This window comes from Pseudomyrmex gracilis, unplaced genomic scaffold (assembly GCF_002006095.1).
Source record: "Pseudomyrmex gracilis isolate BER0280 unplaced genomic scaffold, ASM200609v1 scaffold_27, whole genome shotgun sequence".
In the NCBI taxonomy this organism is placed as follows: domain Eukaryota; kingdom Metazoa; phylum Arthropoda; class Insecta; order Hymenoptera; family Formicidae; genus Pseudomyrmex; species Pseudomyrmex gracilis.
Window position 1 is genome coordinate 770,740 of NW_018020611.1, and position 19,639 is coordinate 790,378.

At 34.5% G+C, this 19,639-nt stretch overlaps 2 protein-coding genes across 2 annotated transcripts; one reads left to right on the plus strand and one right to left on the minus strand.

Annotated features, from left to right (window-relative positions):
• Positions 1-1,684: 1,684 nt before the first annotated feature.
• On the minus strand, positions 1,685-19,144 carry LOC109852311. The gene is made up of 26 exons (XM_020423351.1): positions 18,714-19,144; positions 18,266-18,479; positions 18,101-18,185; positions 17,862-17,998; positions 17,628-17,732; positions 9,935-10,084; positions 9,629-9,722; positions 9,414-9,546; positions 9,193-9,289; positions 8,927-9,079; positions 8,758-8,831; positions 8,429-8,663; positions 8,207-8,354; positions 7,892-8,094; positions 7,662-7,765; positions 5,451-5,598; positions 5,161-5,381; positions 4,515-5,079; positions 4,255-4,391; positions 4,007-4,157; positions 3,728-3,869; positions 3,287-3,559; positions 3,063-3,199; positions 2,645-2,766; positions 2,335-2,562; positions 1,685-2,189 (listed from the first exon to the last, which is right to left on the minus strand). The coding sequence occupies exons 2-26, from the start codon at positions 18,477-18,479 to the stop codon at positions 2,130-2,132; spliced, it is 4,116 nt and encodes a 1,371-aa protein (XP_020278940.1). The 5' UTR covers positions 18,714-19,144; the 3' UTR covers positions 1,685-2,129.
• On the plus strand, positions 11,146-17,072 carry LOC109852315 (BTB/POZ domain-containing protein 6-like). Its single transcript, XM_020423355.1, has 7 exons — positions 11,146-11,371; positions 12,265-12,549; positions 12,635-12,782; positions 12,928-13,144; positions 14,996-15,182; positions 15,286-15,464; positions 15,628-17,072. Exons 1-7 carry the CDS (start codon positions 11,275-11,277, stop codon positions 16,090-16,092), a joined length of 1,578 nt encoding a protein of 525 aa, XP_020278944.1. The 5' UTR covers positions 11,146-11,274; the 3' UTR covers positions 16,093-17,072.
• Positions 19,145-19,639: the final 495 nt, after the last annotated feature.

Here is a 19,639-nt window from a genome sequence, read left to right on the forward strand (position 1 = left end):
GACGACACAATGTTTATTATCGAGAAAATCTTACACCGCTTCATTTTCTTTGGGACAATGTAAGAAAAGTGCAGAAATTGAAACAGCATATAGTAATTGATCATTAAATTACAATTGTACAATTTGTGTGTAAAAAAAATTGTACATACTTTTTACAATGTTCATTGTTCGCCTACCTTGTCGGTGACCTATCAAGGTAAGCAAAATAACTTACTTCGTGAGCAATACTGTATACGAGCAGTTATTATACAGTTCGACTATAGTTGTAAGATCTGTAGACATATGTGTGTCATACGCTTTATTAACACATAAAGAATACGAAAGAGATTAGAGGATCCATTAATCGTTCTACTGATGAAAAAGGTATGAGGATTTGCTCTTAGTATAAAAAGAATGTCACCTCGTCTCTCATCATTTACATAAATTATCTCGTCGTAGTATTATTTGCTTCTAAAAAACAAAAAACAATAGTAGCACATACATATATTTGAGATACTAAAACCTGTATAATCGAACTATTTCCTTAAGCAAATATACATAAACTTATTAATTACCTATAATTACCGATTACTATTGAATCTCACGTCCTTAAAGTAAAAATACTTCGAGAGATAATAATTAAACAGTATATATATATATATATATATTTTTATATATATGTATCAGGGACTGCTTAACATATACGACGTAAAGTGACTCGCAAAAGTTTTCGCACAGAGCAAAATTCTATAGATTTTTTTCTGAATCATGTGTTAATTTATAAATGTGTTCTTTCTATTTTACAAGAAAAAAACAATAATATACATGCGTACATTTACCAACATTATTTCATTGCTATTTGCAAAACAGAAATTATTTTATCAAAGAATACAAATGATAGATATGTAGATTATTCTTTGTTAAGGTTTTGCTCTCTCGATATTCACTGCAGTCGTCTTCGATGTCAGAAGCGAGAAAATATACTCGTAAATTTGCCGCGTGTTAGTTAAATTGTGGCAATCCAAGATCATCCAAGATGACTGAGTGAATCTTGAGAAAAACCTTTAGAATGTTTTCTTTTTTTCTAAAATTATCACAATTAAAAATATATATTAATTTTCTTGTAAGATTAACGCATTTTTGTTGAAATCGATGTAATTATCACTTCTACGCACGATATTGAAAAGACATAATGTGCATTGGAAATTTCAACTTCTACCTACAAACACAAAAAAAAAAAGTTAGCTATAACCGACAATATGAATACCTCTTAGATAATCAAATTTTGTTATCACTTCTTTTTCCTGATATTTCTCATTTATACTACAACTTTAGAATGATCCTTAGATGTTGAGATATGATAAAAAGCATTTTTATTTATATACAGCCTCATATATATCTCCTTTTTTTTAAATAGAACTATAAATGTTAGTCCCATTTACTTAACGATCATCATTAGTTGTTTTTACATATTGTAATTTTAAATAAATTTGTTTAAAAATATTATGTCAAGAGGTATCGTATTAAATAAATGTATCTTCTTATTGTTGTTATATATTCAAACTTATTACATATAAGTATGTAATGTTATTTATAAGAAATTTTCTTATTAGTGATTATATATACGCATGTGTATCTATATATATAAACATGCATATATATATACACATATATGCATATATATCCATATATATGTATATATATATATCAAAATAAATCATATGTTATTATACATACATGACGTAAACCAATATTTTACAATATCATGAATGTATTTTACACATGTGCTGGATATTTTACTAGACCACAAAACTACAATGCTTCCATAAATTATTACATACATCTAATGCACTAATGGCAAAAGAAGTTCTTGTACCATACACATGAGCCACATTGTAGCCTCCAAAGAATAATTCCTCTTGTTTTTCTGTCTCACTTTCTTTACTAGAGCTACTTTTAAATTTGAGATATTTTTGTATTATATAGCAATACACTGCACTCTCACAGTCTTTTTGTACACAGAATATAATGTTCTCAACTATTTTTTTTTTTAATAAAAAAACTTCTTGTTTAAAGATACGTACACTAACACTGGGAAAATAGTAAACATTGGACTATTATGTATAGGTACGTTCTTCTTATGATTTTTATTACGAAATGGTCTGTAACATATTTATGTTATTATCCACTTCTCCGTCTTCTTCTTCTTCCTAGAAAAAAAAGAAAAAACAGGGTGTATCAGCAATGAATCTTAACGAATTTGTACATATTTCTTTGTATTTTTAGGTTTTTAGCAAAATAGATATATATCTATTTTGTCTCCGAAAAAAACTTATTAAAACTCGAAATACCTACTTCGTCAAAACCGAAGCACGTTTCCATTTCTTTCTGCAATTTGGAATCGCTTGGTGTACTCTGTGCTGAAGATTTAGATGAAGTAATATTTTCCACCTTTAACTCTTGCATTTCTATCTCCTCTTCCACTTCGTCAACTTCGTCCGTTGTGCCAGTTACTATACCATTCTCTTGTCCTAAGGGATCCTGCATCATCAATTCTCCATCTTCATTGGCGACCACTGCCATCTGTTGTAATAGCAATTTTTGTACGTATTATTTATATTTACTTCAAAAACTAAATCAGACCTTTTAAACTATCTTTACTGACCTGCTCAGTTCCTTGATTGTCAGCTAACTGAATTACTTCTAGCACGACATACTGTTGACCATCGCTACCTTGTACAGCCATAATATCTTCTTCGTCTTCTTCTTCTTCTTCATCTTCATAACCTTTAAGTTTAGAAGCTAAATCACCTGTTGCCATAACATAACACACGGATATTAGTCAATGATCTACAATTCAGATCATATCGTAAGTGTCCCTGTGAGTTTGAAGAAGAGAGTCGTTGTATATTATATACATTATACTTGATCTCTGTACATATTACTACACGTTTGAAGTGATACATTCGAAGAGATCAAGTGACATAGAGAAATTACTTTATATTCACGTAACAAACAAATATATCTATAAAGTCACGACGATAAAATTTCATCAATTTTAATTAAATACATATTAATTATACCTGTCATTACTTCCACTCGTTGTCCATCGATAAATTGGATCTTTTTCTGTCTACCGATTTTGAGCGCTTGTTGTTTTTCTTGCAGAGAAGACTCTGGATCGTGAACAGCCATATGTCGCATAAGATTTCCTTTATGTCTGTGTGACAGAAAGACTTATATTATACGAGAAAAAAACTGCAAAAATCATTCCGATTGTTTGAAATTACGTAATTTATATACGTACCTAAATGCCCTTTCGCATTCAGGACACTGATGTGTTTTCTCTTGCGGCGGTGGAGGCACGTAAGTAGGATTGTGATAAAGATTGCAATGCCGTTTGAGTAACTGTTTCTGTCTAAATGATTGAAAGCAGTGATCACATTGATACGGTTTCTGATCGGTGTGGATGAGCATATGGCTCTCCAAGTGACGCGCCGATATAGACGCGTACGGACACAGATCGCACTTGTAACACTTCTCTCCTTCGTGAGTTTTACTATGCAACTTATAGCTATACCTGTAATATAATAATATACATGTATATAAAATTTTCGAATTTTGATTAAAATTTGTATAATTTACACACACACACTATACAAAATTTTATCGAAGGTAATTCGATAATTATTTGTAAGATGTTTAGAGTTTCTATTAAATGTTATGTTTAAGAAAATTATTTAATTACCTATCTGGGAATGTTTTTCCACAACGTTTGCACTTTAGAGGCTTATCAGAAGTATGTAACTTTTGCACATGAATTCTGAGATCTGTCTTCCTGCCACATGTAGCTGGACACAGTTCACACTGGAATACCGGTTTATCGCCTACTGCAACATACAATAGTGCACTATAAATTCTGTATTTACAATATTTATGTACATATAAAACATATAATTCAATTGTTTCAAAACAATGTAAAATGTGATGTGAATAGCGTATATTACAATTTTTAAGTAGAATTTACCATTATGTATTAATTTGTGAGCTTTCAAACTATTGGATTGAGTAAACCTTGCTTGACAAAAATCGCATTCGTACGGCTTTTCACCAGTATGAATGCGAAGATGACGTTTCAGTTTAAATGTATCCGGACTTGCGTATGTACAGTGTGGACACTGGAAAAAAACGAAATACACATTAAAAAAAAATTATATATATTATTTATTAATCAGGCTTAATAAACAGTAATGAAAATAACGCGATAAAATGTACCTGATAAGGTCGTTCGCCTGTGTGACATCTAATATGTCTCTTCAATTTCGACAATTCAACGGATGCGTAATCGCATTCGTGACATTTATGCGGTTTTTCATGAGTATGTCTGTATCTAACATGTCTTACTAGTTCACCTGCAAGCAGACGTGTATATCTTAATAATTTCTATTCTACATGTAATATTTACCAACTCAATGTCAATATTTTTCTACATGGATTAATCTGGAAACAAACAAAGCAAATAGCTAATAACGTACCAGAAGTTGTGAATGCACTGTCACAAAATTTGCAATGATGAGGTTTGGTCCCGGTATGAGTGTTGACGTGATTCTGAAGCGAAGCCAGAGTTTTGAATCCTCTCTCACAAACACTACATTTATGTGGTCTTTCCTCAGAGTGGGATTTCATATGTCGTGACAAAAGATAACGTTTCGGACTTGTGTAGTTACAATAGTTGCACATGTGGGCCTGTGTAACAGTCTGAGATTTCTTTGGGATGAGTTTGATAATTTTAGTTTTATCATCTTCCGTTTCAGATTCCACCGCGGGTTCATTATCTTCATTATCTTCAAAGTCATAAACAGTAAGATCTTGTTCTCCTTCAGCCTCTTCTCCCTCTGCTCCTGTTGCAGTCGCTGCTGCGGTCACCGACGTTTCACCTTCAGTTGGTTTAGTGTCTTTCTCTTCAGAATCAGGTTGTTGAACTATCAAAACGTAGCTCACTTCTCCAGGATTTGTGTCAGACGGCACAATTGTAACAGTTTGATATGCATCACCAGAATTAATCACAACTTGATTATTTTCACTGTTGGCTATTTGTCCCTACAAAGGCAATTTATGTATTTGTAGGAATCTTTATATCATTTAAAGCAATAACGTTGTTATAATTTCAGCACCACTTACATTTTCTTCACTCTCAGCAGTTTCAAGCTCTTCAATCTCTTGATACTGTTCTTCCTGAGTAGCCTCTCCTTCATTTTGTACATCAGTCTCTTCGACTTCTTGTATTTGCACTTGTGTCATCACAGGTGCCTCATTGCTATTTGCCTGATAGTAATATTGACCTGACTGATCAACAAAATATGTCCCCCCATCTTCACTAGATAATCCTTCCACTTGTTGTACTACAATAAAACAGTTGAATAAGATGCACTTGGAGTATTTATAAAAAAAAAAAAAGCTAAAATACTAACATTGCACATGCTGCAGTTGTTCTCCCTGTCCCCCTTCTATTTCTTTATTAAATGTTTCCAGATACGTTTGTATCTCTGTGACAGATTCTTGTCCATCTTCCAATTTTATAGTTGTAACGTTACTGGTCATGATTGAAGCATTTAACTTCTACTATAGCACTTGTATGTGTTTATCTGAAACAGTATTAGTAATACACACATGTGTGTACATGATGTATTTAGTAATAATTTTAAGTAATTAAAATTATATAAATTTTGAGGATGTCTTCAGTTTGTTATTTTCAAAATATAAATTGTATAATTTGTGCATTAAAGATTCTAAAAATAAACATACAAATTGGCAATGTTAAGTATACTTTGTTGATTTTAATGTTTACAGATATCATTCAGTATGTTTCAAAACATGTACATTGAATGATTGCGATGTTTAAATAAGACAACAATGTGTATTATTCGAGTTGTCTACCTTTTATCTTCAACTAGCGATTACGGGAGCTTTAAATGCCACAAGTTAACGTCACAGAGAAAACATAAGCACGCCTACGGAAGATAAACCGTGCCGTCGGGCAAGACTGTGATCGTTGTCGAGACTGAAAACATTTTTGTGGGTCGATATGCTATCGTCGCCGCTTCTCTGCCGGCGCGTCCCTTGTCTCGTTCACGCGCCCGCAAACACGAGAGAATTTCGAAAGCAAGCATTGAAATTTGGCGATGCGCCGAAAACAGTGGAAAAGATCAATAAACGCAACAGTTACACGACGAAGCGAGAAATTCGCGTTTCGACGAGGGCTCGCTCGTTGGCGACGACGAGCATCCTGGTTGCTGCGTCGCCGTGACGGCGACGCGTCGCCAGTTCGTCGAGATTGGCGGTACGCGTGATTCTCGGGCGAGTGCAACGATTAGAGGGGACATGTGCGTCGCAACACGCGTCATGCGTCGTCGTCTCCCAGAAGAGGCGCTGGGGGAACGACGCCATGAGGCGCGCAACGAAAGAGGCGAGCGCGCCGCGACGGGTGACGCCAAGCGATGCGAGACAGGACGGTATGTCGAAGAAGCGCGTGGATGCACGGGCGGATACCTGGGGGGCACCGTAATCGCGGACTCTCGCAGCACACGGCAGAGGCCCACGAGGTCGCGCATTCTGTCGGGGAGCTTTTAAGACAACGTCGGGTGCGCTTTCGATTTCAAGACACAGGGGGCATTAACGACAAAAATTTCAGAAAATTATCACCGTCGGCGCTGTCATCAATATGGAGGACACGAGCGACGAAGATGCCGCCGTGTCGTTGCGTTGCGCGACCGCTGCGAAACGTCGGATCGTCTGGGCGTTGCGGGCTACCACGGCTGTGCGGATATCAAAAGAACTTACCGTTCGTCACCGTAGAATGGAACTGTGCACACAATGCGGACCATCCAGTCGTCGCAAAGCTTCTCGAAATATTCACTTATCTCACGTAAACCCACGGGCGTTCGTGTGAGGGCGTTGTGTAAGAGCCAATATGGCCGATCGAACTGTGAGGTTCAAATGCTGCGCTGTGTTGCGCGTTAGCAGCTGCGCACTGCCGCGTCACGCTTGCATGTTTCATGGATGTAGGAATTAGCGATGGAAACGTGACGTTGTGAGGCGTGGGGTGAGGGGAAGAAATCCTTCGAGGGACGACGCGACGAGGTAATTTGTGCTCACTTCCGATTGGCTATGTTTCTGCGCAAGCGTCCCAACACGTTTTGTATATGGTTATGTTATGCAAAATCAACAGAACATTTAGAAAAATATATTATACAAAGATCAAAAGGTGAAGAATATTTAAAAAACAGTGTTGTGTCCTCGTGTCAATGTAAGTCGAACAAAAGAAATTGGAAGAAAAGTGTAGATAGCGCGGAGATAAATTTCGAAAGATTGTATTGTACAACATATATATTTAAATTTCATATTACATACTACATCCATGCTAGAGTATGTATGTAAGAGGAATTCAAATGCGCACAGAGACAAACAGCACAGCCAATCACGATAAAAGAAAGTTCCCAAAAAAGGTGCTGTGTCGTTATTGGCTGTTTACCAGTAAGCCAAATGCTGCTCCGTTGTTTTTCCGTTGCTTGAGAGGGATATTGTAATTATTAAACAAAAAACAAGTCCGCTTTATAAATTATTTTTTTGTAATAATAAATATAAAATTGCATAATTTTTTTAATAATATAAATAGGTTCCTAATCGTACTCATAGCCATCGTCGCTGAATTGATGGTTGTGAGATTCGAGTATCTTTCCAAGTAACATTTCTCCAGTATCAGGTTCTTCTTCATCCATATTGTAAACTACACAATACAAAAGTGATGTTAAAGTTTATCGATGGAAGACTGCTATTTTGCGAGTATTTATAGTAAAATAAACTTCTGTAAAAAATTGGAGAGTAAAACATGAAGAAAAAATAATAAATTCACCTATTTCAGATGTGTCCTCTATAGGTTCATCCAAGTCTGGAATGATGTCGTTTTCATCCGTTTCTGGAATAATTTCATCTACTTCTTCTTTTTTCTTTGATAGTTTTTCTATTTTCTTTGATTGTTGAGTATTTGGTTTAACAGAACGATATTTTCTTGTTGGTAAAAGTTCCGAAGAGTTTAACGTAGAACTGACTGTTATTCTAATTATGAACAAAATTATTAGAATGATAGTCTGTATTTGCTGACTAATTGAAACTCATATTACTTCAAAATAACTGCAAATTCTGACACTAAATGTAATATGATACTTACGGTTTATTTAATACTAATACATCGTCCGATTCAGTTGTAGTAGGTAAATCTTGATTGTTTTGTTGCTGAGCATTTAAACTTTTTAATACTTCGTAATTGATCTTTGACGATATCTTTTTCTCTTGTAGCATCTTTTCGATTGCTTCTCCTGAAAGGACGAAGAGAAGAATTAAAAAACTTCATAAATAAATCAATTTGTAAAGAGAAACAAATAAAACTTACCCGCAGTATTAGCAGGCTGTCTGTTTTTCTTGGAAATCCTTCTTCTTCTTTTCTCCGGTTTTCCTTCTTCCTTCTCCTTTAAACGCTTCTCTTCTTTTTCCTTTTGCTGAACAAGATAAGTTGCATTTACTTTGTTCCAAAGAGCTGATTTCGATTGAACTTCTTTCTCCGAAAGTATGTAACTGTCCAATTCCTCATCATCAATATCGTCACTTATATTGATTTCTTCACAAACCTGACGAAAAAAACAATATTAAAAGTCAATTATAATTATGTTAATATAAATGGATGGTAATTGTAAAAATCTGAAAATAAATTGCAGCAATTACGTTTTCTAAATTATTGTCTCTTTCTTTTTCATTGATGTGATCGTTTGTAGGTATCATCGATGCAATATCCGGACCTGTACATGGAATTCATAAAAAACAATTATATTATTATAAATTAGTTTAACAAATCGATAAAACAGAAGATAATGCAATTGCATTGTACATTTACCCAAGCCAGTAATAAGCGTCGTATTGTTTTCATCTATTGCATTTGGAATTGGGTCATCGGGATCGTCGATACCGTTCTCAACATACTGTTGAATAATACTTAGATTACTTTCTCGAACAAATCTTTCTGCGTCTTCGTTTTCTATAAAAGAATCTGTAAGAAAAATGCTATAAGATATTTTCAACAATTATACATGTTTTTAAACAATACTATTTATCGCACTTTATATATAACAAAATATATATTATAAGAAAATTATATCTTACTATTTTTTCGTTTCTTTGGTTTCTTTATTTTACAATCTTCTAATTGCCTATCAATCTCTGCTTGCAGCTCGTTGAGTTCCATATCTATATTTTCAAGCTAAAATACAACCAATAAAAAAAAAACGTTAAAAATGCTTCTCGGACAACAGTTAAAAATGCTTAATTAAAAACGATTCAAGAAAAGAAAATATTGTGCGATTTGAGAAAAGCAACTTGTTTACCTTTAGTAAACGTTCTTTATCCTTTTTACGAGCCGCTTTAAATGCCGGAGGATCTTGTTCCTCTTCTAGATCCACCGTCATAAATTCGTCTAAAGTTAATGCACTGGACGGTGTGTCACCAAACTCCATTAATCTATGTACAAGATAAATGATGCGTTTATCACTGCGACATTACTTGTAGAGGTAATAAATGAACACACGTGGGAATTGTTTACCTTTTGCGAAGAGTTGATTCATGCACTTTGACAATTTTTACAATGTCAGCAGGTGATCTATTGAATTCGTGTAATCGCGCAGCTATTAATAAAGCTGTATAAAAAAAAAAGATTCATATTTTACACAATAAAACTTTTATACAAACTCATCTAGAAGAAACGACGACCGGTTTTACTTAACTCTTTAAGCTCTACACGCCACTACAGTAGTTTCCCGCTAAGCGACGTTTTAGTACAAATAGTTTATAGCACTATAGTGGCTTTTTTTTATATCGCATTAAAAAATAGTTAAATAAGTTTTCGTACCTGCTCCGCATAAGCCCGATGGTCTACGACCACTGTGAATACTGTCTCTTTTCATTCTTTGTACAACTCTCAGAGCTGTTGTACATACGGACTGAGTTTTATCACCGAACTCGAGTTTGTGGGCAAATCTCATAATGTATAAACAAGGATCTGTGTATAAAACAAAGATAAGATTTATGATGAAACAAATTGACAAAATTAAAAAGTTTCTGCGATATAAAAAAACGAAAAAAGATTATTTTGTTATTTCAGATACTTTTTTCATGAAAATTAGAATAGAAGTAAAATCTTAGAGTAGACCTCGCACGTGACCATCAGATACAATAATGCGCTGTTCGAAATCAACTACGTTTGCGCGCTAACCGAATTTATTTATATTCACAACGTTGTCTCTCACGGACAACGGCTCTGAATTAAGAAAGTTTCAGCTCCGGTCGCTCGTTATTTGTTAAATCAAGAACTGAAGACAGTCACACCTGCGATGCTTCGGACGTGAAACAACGTACGTATAAAGTAAAAAATTCTGATTCTGGAAAAACGAGTAATAAAGAAACGAGTGATCTTGTGGAGAATCTTAAATTTTGTAATGGTTTAAAGGTATTGAATACCAAACATTAATTCACACACACACATACATACATACAAAAGAGTGGCATGTTTACATGCAAAGTAACATCCGCTTTTGTATTTCGTCTCTCGAAAAATAGAAATCATTTCTCAATAGATTCTCTGCAGAGAAAGTCGAAGAACTGTCATTCCTGCAAGAATACTTGTCATTGTATGAAGCTGAACTAATCAGAAAGGTCAGCGTAATAATTCGTCTTTTCATCGCCAAGAACACTTTGGAGCAATGTTGACAAATGTGAAATCTACTTCGGAGCAAGCGTGTTTATTCAATACTGTAACGACGTGATGAAAAAAACCCGTGTAAAAACCTGTAATTAAAGTCCCAATCTTGCGTGCAAGTATTATCTACTATATTTTTAAACATGATTTGTGTGCGTTTTTTGCCAGAAGAAAAAATTATTTATTTTTTGAATCTTTTTTTTCAAAAATTGACCAATATATCGCAGAAATATGCATTTGGCAGTTGGAGCCAACACACAGTGGCTACCCTCTGCCTTCCTTTTCTTCATTATCAACGTCTATCGACCGCTTTGCCGCCGTCGGCAGCAGCGGCGGCGTCAGCGGCGACGNGGCGACGGCGCCTCTCAACAAGCCGCCAGCGCCCGTTTGGGAAATGGCGGTCGCATAGCCGACGGCACGGCCTCTCGAAGTCGCTTCGTGTACCGCGCGCAATAACGAAGGTTTACAACGCGACGGAGTGAAACGCGACGACGATGGCAATGTCGAACCTCTACTCGAAGATTTCCACCAAGCCGATGAAACGCTTTCAAGATAACGTCGCGGTCAAACAGACCAATGCTTGGATGAACGGTGAGAGAGATAGAAGAAAAAACGCATATACAGAGAGAGAAAGAGAGGGAGAGAAAGAGTGAGAGTGAGAAAGAGAGAGAGGGAAGAATATTGCTTGTGCGAATGAGAGATGTACGAATAGAGAGTTTGATGTTTGTACTGGACTATTCATGACTTTCTCTTCTGATTCAAGGATTTCTGAATTGATCGTGATCAGTTATTTTTGTTCGTCACATGACTGTAGCTTGAAAGAAAATCAAAACCACTATATTTTGTTGTGACTTTTAATCGAATATTATATGATTTGTTCTTTACTTTCACTTTTACGACTGCTGCATTCAGATGTCAAATTATCAAACAATTCTAAACCAGATACCTAAGTACGAGATATGTACGCATACCAGAAAACATTTTATCTGGGAGCAAAAGACAGGACAGAACGCCTACTATAGTGCACGGTCATTTGATCGTAACGGTCAGAAGTATTCCTATCTTTTCCATATGTCTATGGAAAACCCATGAAAACCTATGTATATAGATAATCAAATCAAGTTTACATTGAAGATTGTTTGGATTGTTTGTGTTTTTCGAAATCTTTACACAAAGAAAAGATGAATGTGTCAAGTAAGCTTAAATACTCTCGGAAATATTTGTACGAAGTTTTCGGAGCCACACAGATATCGGAAAAAGTCGGAAATAATACTGAGATAAATATTAATTTTAATAATTCACATAACCTTTTCCCTCCTGTGTTAGTATACACAGGAGAATGAAGCTCAGAGTTACACATGAAAAATTCAATCGTGTGTAACGCACACACGTGCACGTATGGACATTTTATTTTCAATAAAGAAAAAGCATTACTTTTATGCATTTATTTTTATGTGTGAAATTTGCTTATTTGTTTATCTCAGCGGAATCTCCGAGCAATACATCAGATTCACCTCCATCAGTGAGCCCACTCTCATCATCTATCGTCTTACAACGTGAAGGAACCACAGTAAATCAGCCACTGAGTGCACCACCTTCACCTCTGTCTTCCTTATCGTCACCAGTAACTCAGTTGAATCTACTATCACCTGGAGACTGTACCCAGGATCCTAACTGGCAAGCAACAAAGCCTACAGTCCGGGAACGAAACGCAGCTATGTTTAATAATCATCTCATGGCTGACATTATATTTATTGTTGGAAGTCCAGGTATTTATACATTGTTGACTTTTAACACAGTTTTCAAATTACTTCATTGAGAAACATTCTGATATCCCAAATCATCTGGCATAAGGTCACACGCAAACTATACCAGCACATAAATATGTACTCGCTACTGGTAGTTCGGTATTTTATGCGATGTTTTACGGAGGATTGCCAGAAAATAAAAGAGACATAGAAGTGCCTGATGTTGAACCAGCTGCCTTTCTTGCTCTGTTGAGGTAAGTATGCAACAGATAATTGATAGAGAGAATAATACCAATGGTGAGAGAGAGAGAGAGAGAGAGAGAGAAAAAGAGAACAAAATTGTTCTGTCAGAAGAAGAAAACATATAATTTTTTGTGACCACAATATACATTCTTCAAGGTATATGTATTGCGACGAAGTGCAACTAGAAGCTGATACGGTTCTTGCAACTTTGTATGTTGCAAAAAAGTATATAGTTCCACATCTGGCACGCGCGTGCGTCAATTATCTGGAGACGAGTTTAACTGCAAAGAACGCATGCTTGCTCTTGAGTCAGTCTCGCCTGTTCGAAGAGCCGAATCTTATGCAACGTTGTTGGGAAGTGATCGATGCACAAGTAAGTCAAACCCAAAGAATGCTAAGAGCAATTACCTTGAATGACAGGAATTTGGATAACACTATCGAAGACGACTCGAGTCCTTCCAGCGACATAAATGATCGTGCTTCAAGTTTGCATTCGTCTCAGTATTCTGAGAACAGTAAATTCGACACTTTACGATATCGATGCGCATGTAGGAGCAATGAAGGATTGAGCGACAGTAGCCGCGAAAATTTCACGAACGGATTGTCAGTAATGCCACACTGTTTGAGTCTTTCGGAAAATGACTGTTGCGCGAATGTCTTCCCGGAAGAACATCTGTCTTTTTCGCTGTTTCGATCGCGAAGCGAACCTTACTTTCCGGACAATAAATTAGATCAGGTAGAGGTTACGCAAAATATTACGTATCAGGATAGTCTGATAGACGAATACGAGTGCGGTAAAGTTCGTAATGACAGTGTTTCTAGGATAGCAACAAGTACTAATCAAACAGTTAAGTGAAAATGAATGAAAACCAGTGGGTTTTTGTGTGTACAATTGTATTAAATCTCTCACGCACATAATTGTGAACTGCTCACAAAGAAGCATCGCTTCGATTTCTTTTATAGCTGAACTTATAGCTATTATATTATTTAAAAAATGTTACTTGTCACAGAACATCTTTGTGCTCAAAAAGCAATTCTATATTAATCCTTGTTACCACGGGAATATATATTTATATATCCGTTGGATATTTTGAAGAAACGCACTTTCTTCTGAATAATACATCTCGACCTCTAGTATTCGTATTAGGCAGTTTAGAGAGAAAGTACACGGACTCATAGAACACGCTGTACTTTAATTCCCTTTAAACAAAGAGTTCGTGAAACTTTTTAACAACAAAAAGTAAATATTTTCACGGATATGTACAAGATTTAAAGTTTTTAAAAACATTATTTGCATGTGAGTTAGTATGAAATTATCGTTAAACAAGAATCTCATATTTTGATTGATCGCAATTTATTTGCAATGTTTTAATATCATGAACTCAACAGTTATAATATAAATGTGTGCAATACTCGATTAATGTCGATTATGATGATACATCAATAATTATGTTAATATATCTTGATTTTATAAGAAAAAGACTGCTCTTTTTGTATATATTACATATTTATATTTTTACTCTAATTGTTTTGTATGCATAATTTTGTAGCGTATATAAGTGTAATAATTTATATATATATATATATACATATATATATATATAAATTAAGATAATATAATTTCAATAAAATTGATTGTGCTTTCCAGCTGACTGTTGGAATGTTATACTTTATGCACAATTAGTTTCTTAGCAATATATGATTCCCTCTAACATACAAATATAAAAGTGCATAAATTGTATATATATATACATATATATTTTGTTCACTTTTTTTTATCTTTTCTAGTTTTTTTTTATTTCTATATTCTAAACTTTTATATAATTATTATCGTATAAATTGAAATTTTTAAACAATAATAATGTATAAAATAAATAAATTTCTTACTATTGCCATGTCTTTCTTGTTACTTCAGTAAATAAATTGCAGATATTTCAACATATTGTATAAATATCAAAATAAACATCGATGTATATATATATGTATCAATAAAAAAGACAAAAGTGTATGTATAGTTGTTGGAATATTATTTAAAAATGCATAATGCACAAACGCGTGTGATTCTTACTTTCACGGATTATGTTTTTCTTTTTTTTTTGTTTTTTATAAAACTTTAGATTGTAATAAAACGCACGTGAGAAAAAGTCGTCGAAATTATTAATATATAATAATAATATTATGTGAAATTGAGTTTTGATATTTAAATAAAACTATTGTATGACAGGCAGAAATGGCACTAAAATCCGACGGTTTTGTGGACATTGACATTCATACACTTGAATCTGTCTTGTCTCGAGAGACGTTAAACTGCAAAGAAATTCACGTATGGGATGCGGCATTACGATGGGCTTCCGCGGAATGTATACGACAAGATCTCGAGCCAACTCCTGCCAATCAAAGGCAATTGTTAGGTAACAAAAAATATTAAACAGAAACACAACTTCCGAGCGCGCGCATATGTGTGTGTGTGTGTGTGTATATGTATATATGCATGTATGTTCCTTATGTTTTTAGGATCTGCTTTGTATTTGATCAGACTTCCTGCTATGAATCTGGAAGAGTTCGCAAACAGTGCGGCACAAACAGGAATACTGACGCATCAAGAGACAATTGACTTGTTTCTGCACTTCACAGCCAGCAATAAGCCACAACTTTGTTTTCCTATCAAACCACGCCAAGGATTGAAAACTCAGGTGGGTAAAAAACCCATGTAGCGTATGGGAAAAATTTATAGTGCGAAGTTTTGTATATACAATTGTATTGGCAATATCTTTGTAACTGATATACATCGTCATATCATTCTATCATCAATTATAAATAAATAAAGAGAAATCTGTTACTCTCTCTCTCTCGCAGGTTTGCCATAGATTTCAATCATGCGCGTATAGATCAAATCAATGGCGATACAGAGGTCGTTGCGACTCGATCCAATTCAGCGTCGATAAGAGAATATTTGTAGTGGGTTTCGGATTATACGGCAGCTCGTCCGGTGCTGCGGATTATAACGTTAAAATAGAACTCAAGAGACTCGGTAATGTCCTGGCGGAGAACAACACGAAATTCTTTTCCGACGGCTCGAGTAACACGTTTCACGTGTACTTTGAAAATCCGATACAAATAGAACCGGAGTGTTCGTATACGGCGAGTGCAATATTGGACGGTGGAGAACTGAGCTTCTTCGGTCAGGAGGGTATGTCGGAAGCCACTGTCGGCAGCGTGAACTTCCAGTTCCAGTGCAGTTCCGAGAGTACCAACGGTACCGGCGTTCAGGGCGGACAGATTCCCGAATTGATTTTCTACGGGCCACCGTCCGATGATTGACGGAAAGTCACGGCGGAATTGATGGTTTAATCACTAGTTTGCAACGAAACGTAATATTCGGATCGTTCTTTGCGAATACGAACTACCAAGCTTTGAGATTATAAAAAAGGAACGGTGTATATTCGGGGTACATATATATTTTAAACTAAATATTTATCAGACATTCGGAAATATTGAAATTCAAAATAAAAAAAGTACTTTTGCGAAACCTTGAAAAAGATGATACTTAGGATTAACTAGAAAGTTGCATATAATATTACCAGAAATGCAACTATCTCCTCGAGATTACTCATAAAGAAAATCTTACTGTAGAGATAGTTTGTAATTTAAAAAACCGTTAATCCATTTTTTGTGAAACGATCAATTTTCTTCGTATACAGTAAAAGTGTTCATTGAACACATTGTATAATACATACTCTGTCTGTTAAATAAGCTAATTAATTACTTAATTAAAAGATGATTCTTTTAAATTTTTATATGTTCATTTTAAGCATTTGTACAAATTTACAATTTATACATCAAATTATTCTGTTATTAATCATTATTAATTGTAAACTTCACAGAGAATGTGATAAAGAATGTTAAAACTTCCTTTCAGTCCAAAGCACAGTACCAAATTTTAACGCGTACACGCAATACGTTAATGACACATAGTTACGACTTGTTCGAAAATTATATTTTCGTAGAAGACAAAAAAAACTATGTACAGTACGTGCAATTCGATAATTAACACTAGATCTTTGTCTCGCGAATTAGAAATTTTTATTGCGTATAAGATTTGTCACATTTTATTTATTTGTAAATGTTTAATTGTGTAACTGAGAGAATTACCGAAGACTTACTACGTGCTGCTCTTATTTTGTTCGCGACAAATAATCTTAGAAAAAAATCATCAATCTATGTATCTATTTTTCTATACGTATTACGAATGCAAATCTTTGTTCACTATAATACACAATAAACTCTCGACTTTTCTTTTATATCGAGTAGAAAAAAACTGTTTAAAAATTGTAAATATCTGGAATAATAGATGAATATAAAGAAAAAGTCTGTACTAAACATAACATTGACTAAGTATTTAAAATTGCTCCCCTTCCGCTACGTAGAAAAAGACACTTATGAAACGAATAAGATTCACGCTGATACTGCTTTGCACAATTTGTGTAATTATACATAGTTATATTATTGTTAAAACTGACATTATGAAAAAACAAGTTGCTTATAGCAAATAATCTTTTCTGTAATCGGTAACTTTAACATTTGTACAATACTTTTTTGAATTAAAAAGAAGAAAAACCTCATTTTTTATTTGTACATCAAACTGTTGCTTCTGTTTATTTAATTTTTTTTAATGTTCCAATGTTTTCATTTATTTGTTTCATTTATCCGTTAATATAAATTATATTTTCGGAATCTCATAATTCCATGCAATTATAATGGCATTACAAGCAAAAATAAATTATGTTTCTACTCTGTTTTGGAGAAATTTGTGTATATATATATCATGCATTTGTATATGTAAATAAATTGCTTACCTACTGATGGTGGAGTGAGCATTAAAGCTTGGGTAAGTCGCAGATATGTCCGCCCAAGTTCATGCACACAGATATGAAGAATATCGCTGATATCGATGAGCAAATCTACATGCAAGTTGTTAAGAATTTATAAATTTCGGTTTGTCTAATTCTATTTAAAAAATTGTCATTTTCGCAAATTATGGAATATTCTGTGTGTATCTTGAGTTTATATAATACAATAGAAAAGGATACGTTCTGTTCTTTCTGTGCGGCAAGTAATATATACACAGGCAGCCTGATTGTGAGCCTGTTTTCTCCCACGTGTCAGATGCTTGTTCAAAGCCAGTTTATAAAAGTTCATTGCTGTCTCAATGCAATTTTGATTCAAGCTGAAATATCAATTTCAATTCGTGATAAGTAAGTATTTAACAAAAAAAAATTGAGATTCTATGTTGAAAGTGTATATATGATAAAACAAAAGTTCTACACACCCTAACTGCACGCAGAGATGTGTTATACCTTTTCGTGCATTTTGTAAGGTAACTCCTCTGGATTCTCTCCCATTAGCATAATAAGCTGCAAGTAAACAAAAAACAAATTTTTATTAGTATCTGTTAAAAAACAAAAAAGCTGTACATATCATTTAAGTAACTTACATGAACCAAAATTTGTGGCACCACCTGTGCTATCACTGGCAACAAAATGTCCAAGAACCATCACTTTACCAGAGGATGATTCCTCAAAATTAGTCTGGGATACAATGACAGAATCCTCCAGTACAAAACCACAGTCCATACAGATTGCATCTCCACGTCCTGGATCAGTCTCGATGTTGATAGATGCACAGTTACGACACTTGTTTCCAGACATCTGTTACAATGATAGAAATAAGTAAAATGCATAAAAATATTACTTATTTCCATAAGTGTATATTTACATAAAGAATTATAATTAATTAATTCATTTTATTAATTTTACCATTATTAAGATCGATAAAGTTTACACCTGCAAATACTTTAATACAGCAAATTCGGTAGCCTGTACTAGTGCGCACTGAGTACGACTTTAATGAAAGAACTCCGAATTCGCTGATAGTTTACGTACCTTTGTTTATATGTATAGGAGTAAGGTATAGTCATAAACAAGTGAACACGCCAAGTTTTGAGGAATACCGGTGAAAACGCCTATAACGATTACTCAAGATTTTCTTTTTTCAAATTTGAATGAATAAATATGCTTTTTGATCTAAAACTTAAAATACATTTTTAATATTTCATTTTTAATATTGTCAATAAATCATGTAATTATGCGATAATATAGTGACACGAGTGAATTTCTCCATATGTATGTACAATTAAATATTTTTACTCATTTTTTTATCGAGAATCTAATCAGAAATACACACACAAGTAACGAGTGAGTGAAATCAAGTAGCACAGAGAAGACTGAGGTCCGAATTCATAGTCGTTTCACAAATCTTAGATCTCGTCTCCAATCTCAAATTTCAGCTCTCAGATCTCGAATCTCCAACCTCAAATTTCAATGTAGTTGCTAATCATAATATTCAGTTTTTCATGACTGAACGAGAGTATAGCCTCTTGCACATGGTCTAGTTTCCACCAAAACCCTCAATTCGGTTTCACTCCGGTACAGATCAAATTTAGTGTTCCATTTCCATTGGAAATAGAGTACTTATAGATCGAAGCGGAAGTGAAATGAGCGCAATTTGACAGGTTTCCATCAACTTAAATTTGATTCTACGCCGCATTAGGTATGAATTAATGCTTCGGTGGAAACTAGACCGCATATGCGTGAAATAGAACGCAGCCAAAGTCACTACGCTGTACAAAATATCCTAGGGAGCTTTCCAGCTACGTACACAGGCGACACTGTGTAACACAATGTCCATTAGTGTAAGAAAGAGCATATCAGTGTGTCTCACTCACACTAGTGGACACTGTGTTGCACAGTGTCGCCTGTGTACGTAGCTGAAAAGCTCCTCTAGTCTCTCTGCGCGCTTTGATATTCAG